Here is a 16,474-nt window from a genome sequence, read left to right on the forward strand (position 1 = left end):
AAAAAAAAAAAAAAAAACAAACGCAGAGCCATAAACGTGCCCAGTCCAGAACCCCGTTATCACATCAATAAGAGAACCAAACCACGCCGAATGAGAAAACCCAAATAAAAACAAATAATTCACAGCTCCTGGCTAGGACCCTTTCCACTCTTGGGGGTCTTCTTGGGAAGAAGGTCTGGTTCCATGTTAGCATCAATCCAATATACGAGTGTCCGGTACTCTTACTTTGGTGAATGTTAGGCAAAACACCACCCTGGGCGATAGTGACGTGACCCAACAGCTTGTTCAACTCCTCATCATTACGAATGGCGAGCTGGAGATGGCGGGGGATGATACGGGTCTTCTTGTTATCACGGGCAGCATTACCGGCCAACTCGAGGATTTCAGCTGCGAGATACTCCAAGACGGCTGCGAGGTAGACGGGTGCGCCTAGTACATGTAAGTAAATATACTGTAAGGGACGGTGGTTGTGGGGACGCACCAGCACCAACACGCTGAGCGTAGTTGCCCTTGCGGAGCAAACGGTGGACACGGCCGACGGGGAACGCGAGACCGGCCTTAGAAGAACGGCTAGGGATAAATTAGTTTGAATAGTAGACGTAAATAGGGGAAAGGCTCATTCATACGATTGCGCGTTCTTGCTGCCGCTGGCTTTGCCTCCAGACTTGCCTCCAGTCATTTTTGTGGTTGAAAATGGTTTGACGAGATTCGAAAATATGAAGAGAAAGGGTTATTCAGGTCGTCGATGAAACACGATAGCAATGGTTTGGGTACGGTGTCAAAAGTAACTGGCCAGCGCGAGGAAGCGGCGGACATTTATAACGACGCGGTGAGGGTGACGTTGGGCCGCCTAGACGCCCTTCAGATCACCCTCTCGCTTAGCGGGGTTGGCCAATCACAGTGGAGATCATCGTCCGAGGCATCCATAGCTTGGCCAGATGCGCCTGCCATGATTCCGTGTAAAGTTGTTGTGGTATTGTTCCTAATATGGTTAAGCGTCGTAATCTATGAATATATCTTTCAATACTGTCATCTTGCTGTGATCTTAGTCATTTGTCCACGGCTGGAGACGCGTTTTCCCTCACCTAATCATACAGATCATACACAACCGTGACAGTATTGAAATTCTGCTTCCTTTGCACACCCAGGATCAACTGCACTTTCGCAGGCTAGTATAAGTAGCGCGCCTCCCTCGTCACCGCGTCTCCATCATTTCTGTTCTCCTCCTCATTCCACGTCTACATTTATCAACGATTTCAACGCCTTGACTTTCGCCATCCTTCGATATCATCGACTTTAGTTTTTTGTCAAATTTCATTTCCTACATCACTTGAACAAAATGGCACCCAAGGCTGCTGAGAAGAAGCCCAGCACTGGTGGCAAGGCCCCAGCTGGCGGCAAGGCCCCCGCTGAGAAGAAGGAAGCTGGCAAGAAGACTGCGGCTGCTGCCTCTGGTGACAAGAAGAAGCGCGGAAAGACCAGGAAGGAGACCTACTCTTCTTATATCTACAAGGGTATGTGGCAATGTTACCCTAGTTCGGAGTTCACAGGCTAATGTCAAGTGTAGTTTTGAAACAGGTTCATCCCGATACCGGAATTTCCACTCGTGCTATGTCTATCTTGAACTCCTTCGTCAATGGTATTTCATCCTTATTTTTGATGGTGGAGTCATTCGCTAATCTACTTGCAGACATCTTCGAGCGTGTCGCAACCGAGGCCTCCAAATTGGCCGCTTATAACAAGAAGTCCACTATCTCATCAAGGGAGATCCAGACCTCGTACGTCATCATCAATGTCGATTCCATGTTAGTTTGCTAATTTTTTTTAATTTCAGTGTCAGACTTATCCTGCCTGGTGAACTGGCGAAGCATGCCGTGTCGGAAGGCACCAAGGCTGTGACAAAGTACTCCTCTTCTGCCAAATAAACTGTTTTCTTTTCTTTTTTTTGTTTGTTTCTTTTATGCAGGATTGTCTTTTACTACCTCGTTATCTGTTATGGTTTGAGGTGGTGGGTACAGGGTGTTCGCGGGATTTTTAATGCGTCACGGGATGGCTTTGTTTTTCCCCATTGGGCCAAATGTTTTTCATGGTTTTATTCGAGACGTGAATGCGTTGTAACATAACTCGGTGCTCCTGGGTATGGTTGCGCAGTAGCAACTTTCAGACTAGGGTTCGAAATTTGAATTACTCTAACATATTCTGCTCTTCGATGCTTTGAGGCTAACGGGGTGGCGCCTTTCACTCGCATGCGCTTTGTTTTATTCAGCGTCATCCAACGCCTCGACTTCATCGAGTGCCTCCCTTCTGCCTTGGTTGTAAGTAGTTTCCGCTCCCTTGAGCACATGTATTATTGGCTTTCCCATCATTGAGCCTATGCGCCCCTTCCAATCGTCCCAATCATCCTCATTTCTCACAAGGAAGCCTATTAGCATACTTGGATCCATATCTTGTATATGAATGCGTCTGAGTCTGCGAGTGTGGTATGTGCTGATTTCCTCCTTGGAGGGGAACCTACCACCAGTGCTGTATGGGAGTGCGGGACGCGTGGTATGGGGATCAAGATAGAAGAGGTGCGAGCCTTGCGTGCCGATGAAGTAGTGAGACGCGGAAGGACGACCCCTGTTGCACGTCAAGGGTATCAGCATTCTTTTGTTACCAACTATGGCCAGGCGCTGGGGATGTAGACATACCCTGCGATGCCTACCGACTGTGGCAATTGCAAGACAGCTTTGAGTCCCTCCCAGTACACTGGCGTGACGTTGTCGATTCCTAGCCGAGTCCCTAGCAGTATTAATGTGGGTTGTATACTGCCCGAACCACTGCGAGCCACTCGCAAGAAGCTATCTTCGTAGACGTCTGAGGTATCGTTTGTGACATATACTCTGGGCGCTATGTTTCCACATTGTGCTGAGAGAGCCCTGTTCACTGGTAAGTCTCGTGCTCGGGCGGCTGAGTTATTTAGGTGCATACTCTATACATCTAGCGGTTGCTGACGGTCCAAACCACTCCCCAGGATGTTTACCACATGACTCGGCGCCATGTTTGACAAATCGATGTATCGAGAGGGGCGCGTCTGGATGATCAGCAAATAGAGATAGTAGATGGGCCTCTTCTTCCGATTTATCCCCGCGGCGCCAGGCTAGGATATGTTAGCATGAGGATTATATTGAAGGAAAGGGTTGTGTCGGAGTTATATATATATAGGGTTAAGAGGGCGGCGGGTCATACCACGGCCTAGGCACAATGTAAGCATTGCATTTGCTAGCAAGCTTTGCCCTGATCTGATCATGCAACCCCAGCCTGTGTCTGAAGTGAAGCCTTGAGGGTCCATTAGCTGTGTTCTCAGGCGTACAGTTAGCGTCATCGGATGATTCGCTTCATCGTTGTCCGGTCTTGGTATTGGGGGGAAATTAGATCGATATGTCATCCAGATCTTCGACTCGAAGTCCGAGACGAATGCTTCTGGCCATCCATGTTCTGTTACATCGTCTATGGTGTTTGTTCCAGCGTCAGGCTCATCCCTATCTATTCGCCCACACATATCAGTCATCTTCCGCCCATATAAATGGTGATGGTAGAACAATTTCCTATCTTACCGGGTGTTCTGTTTGCTGCATATTTCTTAAACCGCGGGGCATACTCTACTCCCAAGCACCAGATAGAGGCATCTGGCTTTTGATCATTCCTGGGCTCGGGATCCCATAGGTATTGTACAATGCGTTTGCTGCACCGCCCTATGTCTACACTGTTCATCTTTTTGGGGTGTGATCAGTGTGTTTGGGACGGCTGTACTGCTGGTATTTGTTTCTGGGTATTGTGGTTGTTGAGGTGACGTTCACTGGCGGTTTGTGGTTGGCTAGGTGGTGAAGTACAGTTGGTTAAATACATATATATATATATTTTATACACATGCACCTGGAGGTATATGTAACTAGCCTTCTTGGCCCAAGAAGTATCTCAAAATGGCCCGAAAGCAAGCACAACAGGAAATACCAGACAAGGACAGTATCGCATATAAGTGATAATTACTAGTGATAGTTACTCAAAGAAACTTCCATCCTATGATGATCTGAGGAGGGGCCACAACTGCACCAGTCACGAGATACCTACACAAACTACCCATCCCAAATCATGCAAACGTCATTGCTAGACCATACTAGTAACCAACACGTGTACAGACTGATCTGAGGAGAGGTGGTTGCGTGTCGGACATTGAAATGCCAATCATGCCCAGACTATCTATTATTTTAATTACCACTCCTATTCCTTTCATTGTTTTTCTACTCTGAAAAGAGGGGTGTCGGGGGTAGCTCGGTACTTAGTAAGCTTGAAGTGACTTGTTATAAGTTCCGTCAGTACTGGTAAGCGGCTCGATCTCAGTATTCCATGGATAGAAAATGGCACTTTCATAACCCCAATATATCTATAACTAGAGACGATAGCTATCTAAAATCCGATATTTGGACTAATACACCGCCATAGGGATATATTTCAAGCACAGAAGATATCATACTCTATATATTATAAAGTGATATAAATTACAATGTATCTTTTGTATTTTATATATTATTGTAGTATAGAGCCTTAAAAAGAGGGCTAAAAATATTTAAAAATCCGTATAATATTAAAATAGACTATGTATATGCCTATTAGATATTATATTGCTATCCCCTTTAATTGTTGAGATATTTGGACTCTAAAAAGTGCTATTTTCTATGCTCTCCAGAGGCCGCTTGCCAGTTCCGTTAGTTAACGTAACTGGCAAGCACCCTGCGCACGCAAGTACCCTGCGCAGCTCTATAATCTATATAAATCAGCTACTTTTACTACTTGAATATCTCAACAACTATGGACTACAATAAGATAAAATTTGGATATAGTATATAATAGTACTTAGTCCTTAATATATAAAGTAGAGAGTTTTAGATAAGTTATGTATCCTTCAATATTATATATTACAGCGGTATTTTTGATATTCTTAATTTATACCATAAAGTTGAAAGAAAAAATTTAGAAAAAAAAAGAGTATTCCTATTTATTCTATACTATATTATATATTTAATATTATAACTTTACAATCTGTGGTTGCTGAGATATTCAAGTGGTAAAAATAGCTGATTTGTATAGATTACAGAGCTGCGTAGGGTACTTGCGTGCGCAGGGTGCTTGCCAGTTACGTTAGCTGTTAGATACACCTGATTATTAAGGTTGCCCCATGCACAGGTTTTACAAACCCATGCTGTACCCCATAAATTTAGCCAAGTTCAGAAGTACGTCGACACATCCAGAACCAACCAAATACCAAACACTTTTCGAAATGACTCGTCACAGCAAGGCGAAAGCGCGAATCAAGAGGCAGAAGCCGACGATGAAGTCCAGTATAGGTATTGCTGCTCCAGGAATGATTAGCGTTAGGTCGCTTATTAGCTGACTTCTCGAAGACCACCAACCAGGGCACCTGACGATGCAGCAAGAAGCAAGGAACACAGAGGGTCGGAATCTGTGGCGCACTGGCTCCAATCTACGCCATCAAGGAGTCCGTTTTGTGAGCGCAGGCAACACCCAGCGAGATGAGAATAACGAGAGAGAGGCTCATGAAGGACGCGGTCCCTGGACAGAAGAAAGCAACAAGCAACCGCCCACAAGAGGGGCCGAGCTAAAGGAGGATGCACAGGACTTGAAAAACGAACCAGCAATGCCCGATGCGCCATTCTTTATTGACTCATTAGGCGAAACTGGTGCACACACTGGGTTTGCAGACCCCGTCACCGCATTATCATTATCCGAGTGTGACAACTCTAGTGAAGATGAAATAGTGTTCTATGGGCGGCGTAGACTCGAAGAAAGACCTCGTATCATCGTTGAAGGCCACGCAGTGAAGGCTTCCAAAACAAGTTACCACTCGCCAAAAGAACTCGAATCGCCACCCGACGCAAGGCTACATGCACCGGAGTCCAGGGTGTGTCCGGTATCCGATGGCATATCAACATATGAGCTATCACAGAGAAACCCACCAACAGCGGAAAATATCGGGCAGACGAAGACTGTTATTCCATATGGAGAGAAAGTTGCTCAGGAGACATCGGAAAACGAAGATGATGACATACTAGCTGACTATATAGCAAACATGGCCGAAAACTACTACGGAGATCTACATAGCTCACTAGCTGGTGCTACAACGCATGAGCCCGAGCATGGGATAGAGATGCTACCTCAGAACTTCGCGGCCCATGCGGCCATTTGTGATTCGATTCGTCATCCCGGCAAGGGAAAATATCCACGTAGGGACATATTGTCGGAACGTAAGCGCAAAGTGATTCTGCCGACAGAATTTATACTGAAATTAGCAGATGGCGAGAGTAATGATGCAATATCATACCCGCTTGACGATGCCGCCTCAGCTAGCAATCAGGATCTACACAGCTCGCAAGCCAGCGACTCTGACGAAGGGAATACTCTTGATACTGACCTAGACATCGAGGGACTTAAGGCCCAAGGGCACCCCGCCCTTTCCCAACGGAACCACAAAGATTCACAATGTGATATATTTGCCTCGGCCACTGCCTTCGCTGACGCCTTGGAAATTGACCCTTACTACGGCTTGGATATCATGGATTTCAGCAGGCCAAGTCTTCGGAGGAAGAAAAGAGGAAAGCATCGCAATCCAGATCTGGTCTTATCAGACAGTGAATTGGAGCTGGAACTAGAGAACGCCTGGCGGAATGACCGCGAGAAGAAGAAGGCCCGAAAACAGAAAAGAGAGGAACTTCGCTCCCAAGGCCTTCTAGGTCGAGGGGCAAGTGACCCAGATCTGAGAAGCAAATATACAAATGGCATGGGTTTTAGTGACTTGAAGATGGAGATACGCGTTTTCCTACTGTCGTCAAGAACCAGGTATGTTTTGTTGCTCCATGAACTCAGCGATGAATGCTTATTGATTAACTTGCATTTCTAGTTTGGCTCTTCCGCCTATGACCAAGCACCGTAGGAAACTGATTCATGATCTAGCAAATGCGCTGTCCTTAAATTCACAGTCACGAGGCAAGGGGTCCTCTAGATTTCCTATCCTGCACAAGAATTCCCGGACTCCGAGGCACACGCAAAAGACCATTTCCTCTATCGACCAAATATTCTCAAAGGGAAGATTTAACCACGCCGCAACCAAACCCTGGGATCGAAAGATTGCGAAGTCTGCTAAACCTCCTCGTGGTCGTCCTGACAGTTCTGTTTCATACATGGATGGTGATATCGTCGGCGCATCTGCCCCCGAAATTGGAGCAGGAAACAAGGGAAGAGAAATACTGGAAAGAATGGGTTGGAGCACGGGAACAGCTCTTGGTGCTACTAACAATAAGGGTATCCTGCTACCAGTCGCGCATGTTGTGAAAAATTCCAAGGCTGGCCTAGGGTAGGCTTACCTCGTCGAGTAATAAGTATGGCCTCACACATCAAAGAATATCCGTGCCACTTCTAGCAATATATGCTATACTAACTGTATGTCATGATTTCCAATAAAACAAAAATAAGACATGCCTGGATTTTGGACGATATAATGATGCCTCCAGTGTACCTGATCCCGACCATAGAAGCCTGCAATGGTAGTGAAACTCTGGCCCGGATAAGGAAAGACAACAAGCAAGCGTCTTTACTCTGTTTATTGCCTCCTTTTTGCGTATCGCTCATGGGTAAGGGTTGAGCGTGATTAGACTCGTGGATATGAATAAACAGTTGTGACCTTGAGGGAAAAATAGCGTAGCAAGTGGCATATTTAATATTCTGGACCTGGCTCATTGACGCTGGGCTTTTTTCGCACATTTTTGTTTAGTCTTTCCCACCTTTGGTGTAATTGTTTGCGAGTCCTCTATTTCAGTCGTTGAGAACTGTTGGGACAGGCTGTCTAGTGATTCCATCTCTCCTGTTTGTTGGGATAACGTGGTTTGGGAACCTAATCGCTGTTCAACACACTTCCTAGGTACATAATCAGCCTCGCTGAGATCTGGCATAGAGTTCCCATGGCATTCTGTGTGCGTCAAAGAACCTTCATCGGGTTTAATTTCAACACTAGTATCAGAGGTATATTTGTCTGTTCTGATACTATTTCTTGTCTCGCTATCGGGTGTTTGTTGCACTGGTGACACCATAGTGTGCACCAGGTCATCCTGTGGGCTGTTACGCGTAGAATCATCCCACTGGGGCTCTTCGGGGTTAGAAACATTTCCTTTAAGGTCCAGCTCTTCATTCTGTGCTCTCATCTCCCGGCGTAGCTGTTTCACAGCTTTTATATGTTTTTTGCTGCGTTCGTGGGCCTCGAACTGATTATGACTTTTGAAGGTTTTATGGCACGCAACGCACTCAAAGTACTCAACTTCGTCCTCACTTGTATCGCTAGATTCCTCATCCAAACTTTCTGCCTTCGCCCAATCTTGCATCACATGATCACGAAGTTTCGCCTGGTTTGCTGCTCGTGATTTGGCTGCTTGTGCAGCTGCTGATTGACGAAGGAATTCCTGCCGTTGTGATTCATTCTGTGCGTTAGACTTGTACCGGGGATCGCGCTTCTTCACAAAAGCTACAAGCGATCTGACAGCCTCATTGAATTCCCGAATAGCATCTTCCCTAAGACGCTTGTTTTCCTTCTCCATCAGCCTGCGAACGCGACGATCTGGTGCCTCGGAGTAACGGTAGACATCTTTCCAGGCGAATGACTTTTTTGTAGAAAAACTGCCCCAGGCAGCATAGAATGGACGTACGACCTCTTCAGGGTCGGCGTCGCAGTTCCCAAATGTAGGATACTGGATGCACGTGATATTCTCCCAGCGACAGGCCATTGTCTCCTCTAAGGCAAGTCGTGCAAATGTCTCACGCAAGGCACCGTAAAATCCGGTTGGCGCGTCTGTAAAGTCCATCCGAGGACTGAATTTTGAAAACAATTTCAGAACGTCGTCGGAGGTTGTCATCCGCGTATCGTACGAATAATCGGCCCCTTCTGGTTTGCCATCGCTTCCCAGGAAGACATCGCGGTGCGAGTCATACCACGCACGCTCCTGGGCGTCTGAGAGAACTTCGTACGCAGATTGAACTTCGGCGAACAGCCTGGTAGCAGCCTCCACGTTGCCGTAATTTCTATCCGGGTGCAGTTCTAGAGCCCTTCTTCTGTAGGCCTTTTTTATCCTAGCGTATCAAATCGATTAAGCATCTTCCTAGTAGATACTTTCTTATATGCTTAAGACTTACTCGTCGCCAGATGCATTTCGTTCAACCTGCAGCAGCTCGTAATAATCTACCTTCTTCTCCTCTGGCTGGGTTAGGGTCGAGCCTGGTCCCTCGTGGCTGTTCGAGGAGTGCGTCTGTCCCATGGATAATTGACCACAGCAGGATATGGTGTTTGATTCGAAGTGAGGGGCATGGAACAGTGGCGGGTTGCGCGGATTGCGGCCTTGTCTAGATTTATCATGTGTGGTGTACAGAAATTGGCGAGGTGGCGGCTATATTTATACAAGGTATACGTGTGTGTGTGTGTGTGTGTGTGTGTGTGTGTGTGTGTGTGTGTGTGTGTGTGCGCGCGCGTATGTCATGAACCATCCCCTATATAGAGTTTGTGGCTATGCTTGATACTGAACACTGGACAATCCCTAGAGAGGTGAAAATTGCATACATGTGAGTGTGAAGGTACAAACGTGAGCCACATAATTAAGATTGAATAATGCCTCCCTGTTCAGCCAAGGCCAATGATAGCCCTCCCAGCGGAATGTAATCTTAATGCTACACATAACCCACCTTTCCCCATCCCGAGGGGTAAAGCTCACATCGATTCAATTTCCGATTGAAACATTCTAGCGGAATGGTTTTATCTCTCGACAGTGTTCCTGAAGAGATACTCCACACTATCCTATGCTACAGCCACCCCTGTTCTGCGGCTGCTTTGCAGCAGACAGCCCATCGATTCGAACGTGCTACCAGCGAGCCTCTATTGTGGCGGTTTTACTGCCAAGTGTATTTCCAGTACTGGGACAGCACACATGATATACTACAAAAATTGTCGGCTCCCATCCATGCAGTAGACTGGAAGGCCTTATATGTATCTAGGCATCTGACGGACTGCACTGCTAGTCATCTGCTGGACAGTATCCTTGCGGGACAAACGGGGAGAATCGAAAAGTTCCATGCACTTATCGACCTTGGGTATGATGTTAAAGATACACTTATAAGGAACATCTCATCAGAATTAGAGACAGATGACCATCTAGCAAGAAGGTTTGTCTTAAATACCTGTTTCTCCATTGAGCTTCGTTGACCGAACTGTGGTGACGACTAAAAGGTATTATGGCAAGGTGCTCCTGACCTGTCTACACCGGAGTATTGCGTTGCCAGTATGGGCTAGACTAAGGAATGGTGGGAATGTAGCACTGGAACGAGCACTGGGCGCTTTCGACCTTTTCATACCAGAGAGCGGATATGGAAGCCTTGACGAAGTGCGTATGCTTGCTAAAAATGGGTAGTGATTGCTAATCAAGCTCTAGATAACTAACAAGCTGGATGAAATCGTTGGACGACTTTCCTCATTATACCCTAGTATAAATATGCTCACAACTCGCGATAAGGCGAGGATTATCGCAGTATATTTGAAGTCAAACAACCTGACTGGTATTCAACCAGATAAGGAGTATCATTGCCTAGAGCACAATTTCTTGGGTGTCGCACTGAATGACCCGAACCATAATTCGCTTCCCCTGGTGTCTGCGGCTATATATTGCTATGTTGCGCAGAGGCTTGGCCTAAATGCTCGACCTTGTGGGTTCCCTTTCCATGTCCATGTTATTGTCAAACCTCCACCAGGACTGGATGTAAATGGCAATGTGCTGGGGCCCGGAGTTTGTGGAGATCCTATCTATATGGACCCATTTCGCTCAGATAGAGAGACGCCAGTCACCAATCTGCAAAGCCAGCTGAACTATTTGGGGGCATCTACTGTCGAACAGTCGACCTTTCTAGGTGAATCTCGGACCTCAGAAATCGTTTTAAGGTGCAGCAAGAATATATTGAATTCGGTCCAACGCATGCCTCAGTATCTAGATGTGCATTTAGAACCAGTGGATACTGTTAGTGCGAAGTACGCTGCCCTTTGGTCGACAATGCTTCTTTCTGACCCCTCTCGGCCGGCCGAGTTTCGACATCATTTACCTTGGCTAATGGAGTTATTTGCCACGGAGTTTCCGTCTGATATATACCTTGTCGAACAGTATGTAGTCCCGATATTTCGTGGGTTGCTCGAATATGAGCATATTCTAGAAAGTCTCCACATCATGCGGGCCGTGGACGAGATTCCAAAGCAGGTGAAACGACGTTTTCCTGGTCGATGCGATGTGAAGTACCGCATTGGTCAGGTTTTCCGACACCGCCGGTATAACTACATAGCTATCATAACCGGTTGGGACACTGAATGCGATGCAGGCGAGCAGTGGATGAGGAGGATGGGGATTGATCGTTTGCAGGGAGGAAGGCATCAAAGCTTCTACCACGTTCTGTATGTTCCTATGTGCAATTGGAAATGCACTGTCAGGCTGACCCATGCTCTAGTGTCGAGGATAGAAGTGTGCGGTATGTGGCGGAGGAGAATATTGAGCTTCTGGTTCCCGATATCTCTGAGCTCCCTACAAACCTTACTGCAGTCGCAGGGAGGCATTTCAGGCGATGGGACGAAGCGACTCGAGCTTTTGTGAGCAACATCAAAGACGAGTATCCTGATGATTGATGGATATTGAGGGCATGCGGTTGAAGGGCTGTGCTTTTATTCTCTGCCTGCTATTGCAGAACGGCCGCGAACGCCCGTCATCAACGCAGCGTCCTATACAGGCTATGTCATAATACAGATGCTTCGAATTCTTATGTATCGGTAATGGCAGTGAATCTATTGAATTTAGTTATACTATTTATAGTATCAAAAATGTGTAGGGCTTATATTTATCGTAGAAAGAGCACTCTGATATTCGGGTTACAGATATTATAGAAAATAAGGAGGAGGTTAATGGTTGGTATTTTCGCATGACAACGGATCTGCTAGGATGTGTGGACTCATGTGTTGGGGCTATATTGGTTGTCAGCTTAGTTTTGGGAACTTCAACCTCGACTGAATGAAGAACAAAAACTGCCGTTATAGAAGCCATAGATATGTGAATGCTGTAGATAACAGATCAAGTCTAGTAGAATGAGTATCTTTCCTGCTCAGAGTACACCATACATACTGCAATCCTACCCAGCCCCGCGTCCTATCTCGGTCTTCTCTAGGAGGGTAGTATAAAGAGCTAGGTCAGCTAGGCAAAGGCGATAAATTAAAATAGCTATCTGTTCTCGTCTCCTCTCCCACCCCAATTCCTTTCTTTTCATATCACATTACTATCGGCCAGGCTTACGGGTTGCTAGCAAAGCTAGAGGGAGAGGAGAAAGACTGCCAGAATATAGTAAGATGGGGGATAAGTAGTATTACGTTTGAAGCACTGGGCCTTTCCAGTTTATTGCTTCTTCTACATGGAACCCAGCCACAAGGCGATAAAGGTCGTATAGCCAGGGTAACTTTCCACGTTGCATCATTTCTTGGGCGGCCCTTGCTTGATATATCCAATGCACTCGCCTGGGCCTGTGGGCCAGCATTGTGGAACACAGGGTCAAATCCAACGAGTCTTTTGTGATTTGCAAGAAGGGACATTTGCCAAGACAATGAGCTGAATACATCCGATGAACGAGATTTTACAAAGGATAATAGACTCTGTGGTCTGTTGCGATGGTGACCGCTATTCGTTGCGGCCTTGGTCACTAAGATCCTAAGACTTGATAGATTTGGGTCATTAGTCGAAATTGTCACCGTATTTGTCGAAGATGTCTGCTTAGAAGAATGGGTTTGCGTCGAGATATTGGACGAATTGGTCGATCATTTCACATAGGAGTTATGGGCTGGCGATCCCTGGCCTAAAATGCAGATGTTTGGAATTGGCTCTTCGTCGGGAGAAATGGCGGTTGCGTCCTCAAAGATAGTTGTTGGCGTTTCGGGATGCCGATGTGGTTCAGGCAACTCGCCTCTGAGGCCGTGCCAGGGTTGGCTGGTCTGCTGCTCAATCTGATTAAATATCGCTTGGCTCGGCCGCGGCGTCCCACGATCAGAATCGCGAATGCTCCGTTGCGTCCACCCCTCCCGAAATATATCGCAAAGTTCCCAGCAAGCCTGAACAGCAGAACCGAGTAACTCTTCGCTCAAACGAGATCCCCCTTTCTTACTCTGGCGTATGCTGAACAACATCTCCGCCAGTGACCAGCATGCGGTTAACAAAGAGTCCATTTCCGTCACCAGAGCTCTTTGCTTCATGAGACGATGACACAGTGTAATATAGAAATCTAATGTCCTCTCCCTAAAGGCGTCGGGCAAGTCTCGATCGTGCGTGTTATACAGGTGGTTGTTGAGTTCAAAGCTGACGCGAAGGACCGAATCCGTTAGTTCATTCTCATGAACTCGACTGTCAAACAGTGTTTGACAAAAGTTTCGGCAGAGATCAAGTGTAGGGCTGATTTGATATGTGTAGTTTTTGTTCTGGCAGGTGTAGAGTTCCTGGCATAACCGCCAACATGATTTCCAGGCCTCTTCTTGCATGTCAGCCCCGGAATTGGACCGCTGTCGGTGAATATAGCTCAAACTGGCCAAAGTATTGCAAAGGGACCAACATTCAGCCAAGGCAATCTTCAATGTCTTCAGTTCGGCTTCTCCGTCGGAGAAGTGCTCGATCGTCAAGTTGAATGTGCCTGTCTCACCCACTTGCCGGCCGGCCTTCTTGGGACCAGTCCCTTCTAGTATATCTACTATACTTTCAGTGCTGAATCTAGCGATCGTTGCCCCATAGGTCGGGGTGGATGGCTACCTTACCCTCAAGATTGCCTGAATGCGATTTTTCGTCGATTTCATCGTCAAAGTCTCGCATTGTCTGCGCTCGAGGAGTCGCTCGCTCAGACCAGTCTTTCGTAGACTCAATTGCAGTAGTCAGCGGTGGCGGCGATAATGGATTCTTAGAGATCTTCTGACAGGTTTAGTTTACCCAAAGATGGCATTAGAAGGAATTGAGTACCTTTTCTGTTCCACCAAAAGCAGGGGGGGAAATATGGTGTCTTTCCCTCTCGGAATCCGCAAAACCATCTGATCGAGATGTAGCTATGCAGCCTGATGACTGTTGCGAATATATAATCTACGTTCGGTACAATTTAGCAGAGCATGTTGCATGGGCGTTAAACGTATATGCAAGGAATACCCACAAAGTCATTGAAGCCAGGGGGTGCATGTATAATAGATTTTGGAGGCTCATCATCATCCTCTTCCAGTCTTTCTTCGACGTTACTGCGCCTGGAACTTGTTAATCGTATCTGTTATGGAGCTCATATTAGTCTGCTATTCCGAACATATGTACTGCTTTCGATTATTTTCGGTGGCTCCTCTATACATACTGCAAATTCTGGTCTACTCGTATTGTCAGGCTGCGGTGAATAAGAAGTAACTGTAGACGTGACCGCTAGCCCAGTTTCATTATCATCCATATTTTGAGTATCAGCTCTTGCCCCATCGAGCATATATGGCAAGGGAAGGAGATGGGGGTTGCTCGTTAGCCTGATTTTTGATATAGACAAATAGTTGTCGGTAGACCTGCCCTGGTCAATCACAGGCAAACAATATATCAGATCTCACTTACATTCTGATATAATACACGCTGGGATTCAAGAGCCAGTATATGGTAAACAGGCAAGTATCATATTGTAGCTAACCCCAGGGTGAGATGATTGATAATTTTACACCTTCAACATACCGTGGGCGGATGTCTCAAAATCAACTATAGACTAAATGGGAGTATGGTATTCCTATTCGCATGTTGGCATTCGCAAGGGAGGGGAAAGCCCCGCGCGCTCTTCCAGGGCATCTAATTAGATCCTTGTCTGCTAGCTAGGACCTCCATCCTACCAGACCTTAGATAAAGCTTTCAGAAAATATATATATTGTTGGCCATAAGTTGATGTATTTGTCTAAAAGTACAGGGTGACACCAAAACCAGTACATATTCAGTGAATATGGATATTTGACGGAACAACAATGTACTCCACTCCGTAGTGTATGTAGATATACTTAGATAATTTCTTACAGGTTGATATTCTGCCAGTACAGTTTTACTGCCTTGGTAACGGCTTTAAGGTTTTAGTTGATTATATTTTTTTAATTTAATTAGGTTGATATATTGAGTAATATTATTATACTATTATTACACCTGGGTATTTGTTATTAAGTTCTGATAAATAAACTAATATATATAGAGATATATGTTATGGAATCTGTGTAGCTGACCTTGATCTATTATAAGTATTGATGGCAAGTAAACTAATTACAGGGATCCTTAATAAATAAAACTATCGAGAATATAAGATATAGAAATATTATAATAATTATATAATAGTAGACTATTTATATATTATAAAATAATTTATATTTAAATTATATAAAAATAAAAATCAATAAACTATTTAGTAAACTACTTATAATTCATAAAATAATTTATATTAAAATATCATAAATATTATAGAATTTAAAATATATAAAAATATTTATTTTTATAGTATTAATTAATTTTTTTATATTTAATTTAATATATTATTTAAAATATAGTTTTAATAATAATTAATTTTGATTTATATATATTTCTCTAATTACCAAATATATATAGTTAATAAACTTTATATTATCTGGAACCCTAGTCCTAAATAGGAAAAGCGCTAGGGCTTAAGTCAATAAAGAACTAAAAATAGAATTGATTAATTAAGAGATAATAAGATAAGACTAAATAGGTCTAAGCCCTAGGTAAATAAATAAATAGATCCTTAGGATTTTATATTATAGATCCTGTTAAGATTATCTATTAATCAGGGTAGAAGACCTGTTAACTAGGTAAGGATACATAGGCAAAACAATAGTAAATAGTCTATAGATAGAGACTGATTCTTAATTTTTCCTCTACTATTTTTATAGCTTATTTATAGTTAGGAATTTTTAAGATTCCTTATATAGAGTACTAAATCCTTAAAAAGAAACTATTATTTATTATTAAAAAAGTAACTGTTATAGATATCAAAGGTATTATCTAGTTTTTAAGATATCTATATATTTAAGATAGAATATACTATATAGTTATTTTATATAATTATTATAAATTTTATAATAATTATACTTTTTTTTCTAGGCTATCTATTTTTAGATAGCGGTAAATATATTATTTATATTAAATAGTTATTATTTTAAAAATATAGTAGATATTTTATATAGTAATATAAAATATTATTAAGTAAATAATAGTTATAAATAATAATAGTATTAATATTAATAGATATTAGATAAGCTTTTTATTATTTTTATGTATTATTTTTATTTATTTTATAATTTTTTTTCTATGTATTGTAA

The 16,474-nt window shown here is 44.1% G+C and overlaps 9 protein-coding genes across 9 annotated transcripts; 4 read left to right on the forward strand and 5 right to left on the reverse strand.

The window, feature by feature from the left end:
* Positions 1-95: 95 nt before the first annotated feature.
* BDV37DRAFT_234726 (histone H2A) lies at positions 96-843 on the reverse strand. Its single transcript, XM_032080413.1, has 4 exons — positions 627-843; positions 482-570; positions 226-429; positions 96-175 (listed from the first exon to the last, which is right to left on the reverse strand). Exons 1-4 carry the CDS (start codon positions 677-679, stop codon positions 120-122), a joined length of 402 nt encoding a protein of 133 aa, XP_031936651.1. The 5' UTR covers positions 680-843; the 3' UTR covers positions 96-119.
* BDV37DRAFT_234887 (uncharacterized protein) lies at positions 288-1,180 on the forward strand. The gene is made up of 2 exons (XM_032080416.1): positions 288-319; positions 600-1,180. The coding sequence occupies exon 2, from the start codon at positions 746-748 to the stop codon at positions 1,112-1,114; it is 369 nt and encodes a 122-aa protein (XP_031936652.1). The 5' UTR covers positions 288-319; positions 600-745; the 3' UTR covers positions 1,115-1,180.
* Positions 1,181-1,227: 47 nt separating this feature from the next.
* On the forward strand, positions 1,228-2,092 carry BDV37DRAFT_234769 (histone H2B family protein). The gene is made up of 5 exons (XM_032080414.1): positions 1,228-1,351; positions 1,433-1,514; positions 1,568-1,639; positions 1,691-1,778; positions 1,835-2,092. Exons 1-5 carry the CDS (start codon positions 1,340-1,342, stop codon positions 1,923-1,925), a joined length of 345 nt encoding a protein of 114 aa, XP_031936653.1. The 5' UTR covers positions 1,228-1,339; the 3' UTR covers positions 1,926-2,092.
* BDV37DRAFT_234878 (cysteine protease ATG4) lies at positions 1,907-4,459 on the reverse strand. Its single transcript, XM_032080415.1, has 5 exons — positions 3,597-4,459; positions 3,229-3,525; positions 2,971-3,139; positions 2,691-2,918; positions 1,907-2,619 (listed from the first exon to the last, which is right to left on the reverse strand). Exons 1-5 carry the CDS (start codon positions 3,751-3,753, stop codon positions 2,259-2,261), a joined length of 1,212 nt encoding a protein of 403 aa, XP_031936654.1. The 5' UTR covers positions 3,754-4,459; the 3' UTR covers positions 1,907-2,258.
* Positions 4,460-5,317: 858 nt separating this feature from the next.
* Positions 5,318-7,820, forward strand: BDV37DRAFT_297786 (putative R3H and G-patch domain protein; the record flags this gene model as incomplete). The annotated part of the gene is made up of 3 exons (XM_032090402.1): positions 5,318-5,384; positions 5,442-6,894; positions 6,956-7,820. 3 exons carry the CDS (start codon positions 5,318-5,320, stop codon positions 7,410-7,412), a joined length of 1,977 nt encoding a protein of 658 aa, XP_031936655.1. The 3' UTR covers positions 7,413-7,820.
* On the reverse strand, positions 7,742-9,474 carry BDV37DRAFT_234953 (putative C2H2 finger domain protein). The gene is made up of 2 exons (XM_032080417.1): positions 9,235-9,474; positions 7,742-9,171 (listed from the first exon to the last, which is right to left on the reverse strand). The coding sequence occupies exons 1-2, from the start codon at positions 9,354-9,356 to the stop codon at positions 7,788-7,790; spliced, it is 1,506 nt and encodes a 501-aa protein (XP_031936656.1). The 5' UTR covers positions 9,357-9,474; the 3' UTR covers positions 7,742-7,787.
* Positions 9,475-9,718: 244 nt separating this feature from the next.
* BDV37DRAFT_261020 (Hemimethylated DNA-binding protein YccV like-domain-containing protein) lies at positions 9,719-11,894 on the forward strand. Its single transcript, XM_032083273.1, has 4 exons — positions 9,719-10,254; positions 10,319-10,472; positions 10,521-11,524; positions 11,578-11,894. The coding sequence occupies exons 1-4, from the start codon at positions 9,842-9,844 to the stop codon at positions 11,750-11,752; spliced, it is 1,746 nt and encodes a 581-aa protein (XP_031936657.1). The 5' UTR covers positions 9,719-9,841; the 3' UTR covers positions 11,753-11,894.
* Positions 11,884-13,964, reverse strand: BDV37DRAFT_275400 (uncharacterized protein; the record flags this gene model as incomplete). Its single annotated transcript, XM_032085390.1, has 4 exons — positions 11,884-11,908; positions 12,579-12,877; positions 12,935-13,788; positions 13,910-13,964. 4 exons carry the CDS (start codon positions 13,962-13,964, stop codon positions 11,884-11,886), a joined length of 1,233 nt encoding a protein of 410 aa, XP_031936658.1.
* Positions 13,965-14,140: 176 nt separating this feature from the next.
* BDV37DRAFT_234992 (uncharacterized protein) lies at positions 14,141-14,853 on the reverse strand. Its single transcript, XM_032080418.1, has 3 exons — positions 14,724-14,853; positions 14,482-14,677; positions 14,141-14,400 (listed from the first exon to the last, which is right to left on the reverse strand). Coding segments are annotated over exons 1-3 (333 nt in total). The 5' UTR covers positions 14,726-14,853; the 3' UTR covers positions 14,141-14,265.
* Between the last annotated feature and the right edge of the window lie 1,621 nt (positions 14,854-16,474).

Source organism: Aspergillus pseudonomiae (genome assembly GCF_009193645.1).
Source record: "Aspergillus pseudonomiae strain CBS 119388 unplaced genomic scaffold BDV37scaffold_99, whole genome shotgun sequence".
NCBI classification, from domain to species: Eukaryota; Fungi; Ascomycota; class Eurotiomycetes; order Eurotiales; family Aspergillaceae; genus Aspergillus; species Aspergillus pseudonomiae.

Excerpts from the sequence above, each read along its gene's own strand:
- BDV37DRAFT_234726 (XM_032080413.1), bottom strand. The coding sequence starts at position 679 with ATGACTGGAGGCAAGTCTGGAGGCAAAGCCAGCGGCAGCAAGAACGCG. Across the intron at positions 571-626 it reads GGCAGCAAGAACGCGCAATC|CCGTTCTTCTAAGGCCGGTC; the intron begins GTATGAATGAGC and ends ATTTATCCCTAG. Across the intron at positions 430-481 it reads CGCTCAGCGTGTTGGTGCTG|GCGCACCCGTCTACCTCGCA; the intron begins GTGCGTCCCCAC and ends TACATGTACTAG.
- BDV37DRAFT_234769 (XM_032080414.1), top strand. Across the intron at positions 1,640-1,690 it reads CTTGAACTCCTTCGTCAATG|ACATCTTCGAGCGTGTCGCA; the intron begins GTATTTCATCCT and ends ATCTACTTGCAG. Across the intron at positions 1,779-1,834 it reads TCAAGGGAGATCCAGACCTC|TGTCAGACTTATCCTGCCTG; the intron begins GTACGTCATCAT and ends TTTTAATTTCAG.
- BDV37DRAFT_234878 (XM_032080415.1), bottom strand. The coding sequence starts at position 3,753 with ATGAACAGTGTAGACATAGGGCGGTGCAGCAAACGCATTGTACAATAC. Across the intron at positions 3,526-3,596 it reads TGCAGCAAACAGAACACCCG|ATAGGGATGAGCCTGACGCT; the intron begins GTAAGATAGGAA and ends GTGGGCGAATAG. Across the intron at positions 3,140-3,228 it reads TACATTGTGCCTAGGCCGTG|CCTGGCGCCGCGGGGATAAA; the intron begins GTATGACCCGCC and ends AACATATCCTAG.
- BDV37DRAFT_234887 (XM_032080416.1), top strand. The coding sequence starts at position 746 with ATGAAACACGATAGCAATGGTTTGGGTACGGTGTCAAAAGTAACTGGC.
- BDV37DRAFT_234992 (XM_032080418.1), bottom strand. Across the intron at positions 14,401-14,481 it reads CGAGTAGACCAGAATTTGCA|ATACGATTAACAAGTTCCAG; the intron begins GTATGTATAGAG and ends GCTCCATAACAG.
- BDV37DRAFT_261020 (XM_032083273.1), top strand. The coding sequence starts at position 9,842 with ATGGTTTTATCTCTCGACAGTGTTCCTGAAGAGATACTCCACACTATC. Across the intron at positions 10,255-10,318 it reads GATGACCATCTAGCAAGAAG|GTATTATGGCAAGGTGCTCC; the intron begins GTTTGTCTTAAA and ends GACGACTAAAAG. Across the intron at positions 10,473-10,520 it reads GATATGGAAGCCTTGACGAA|ATAACTAACAAGCTGGATGA; the intron begins GTGCGTATGCTT and ends ATCAAGCTCTAG.
- BDV37DRAFT_234953 (XM_032080417.1), bottom strand. The coding sequence starts at position 9,356 with ATGGGACAGACGCACTCCTCGAACAGCCACGAGGGACCAGGCTCGACC. Across the intron at positions 9,172-9,234 it reads CGAAATGCATCTGGCGACGA|GATAAAAAAGGCCTACAGAA; the intron begins GTAAGTCTTAAG and ends TTGATACGCTAG.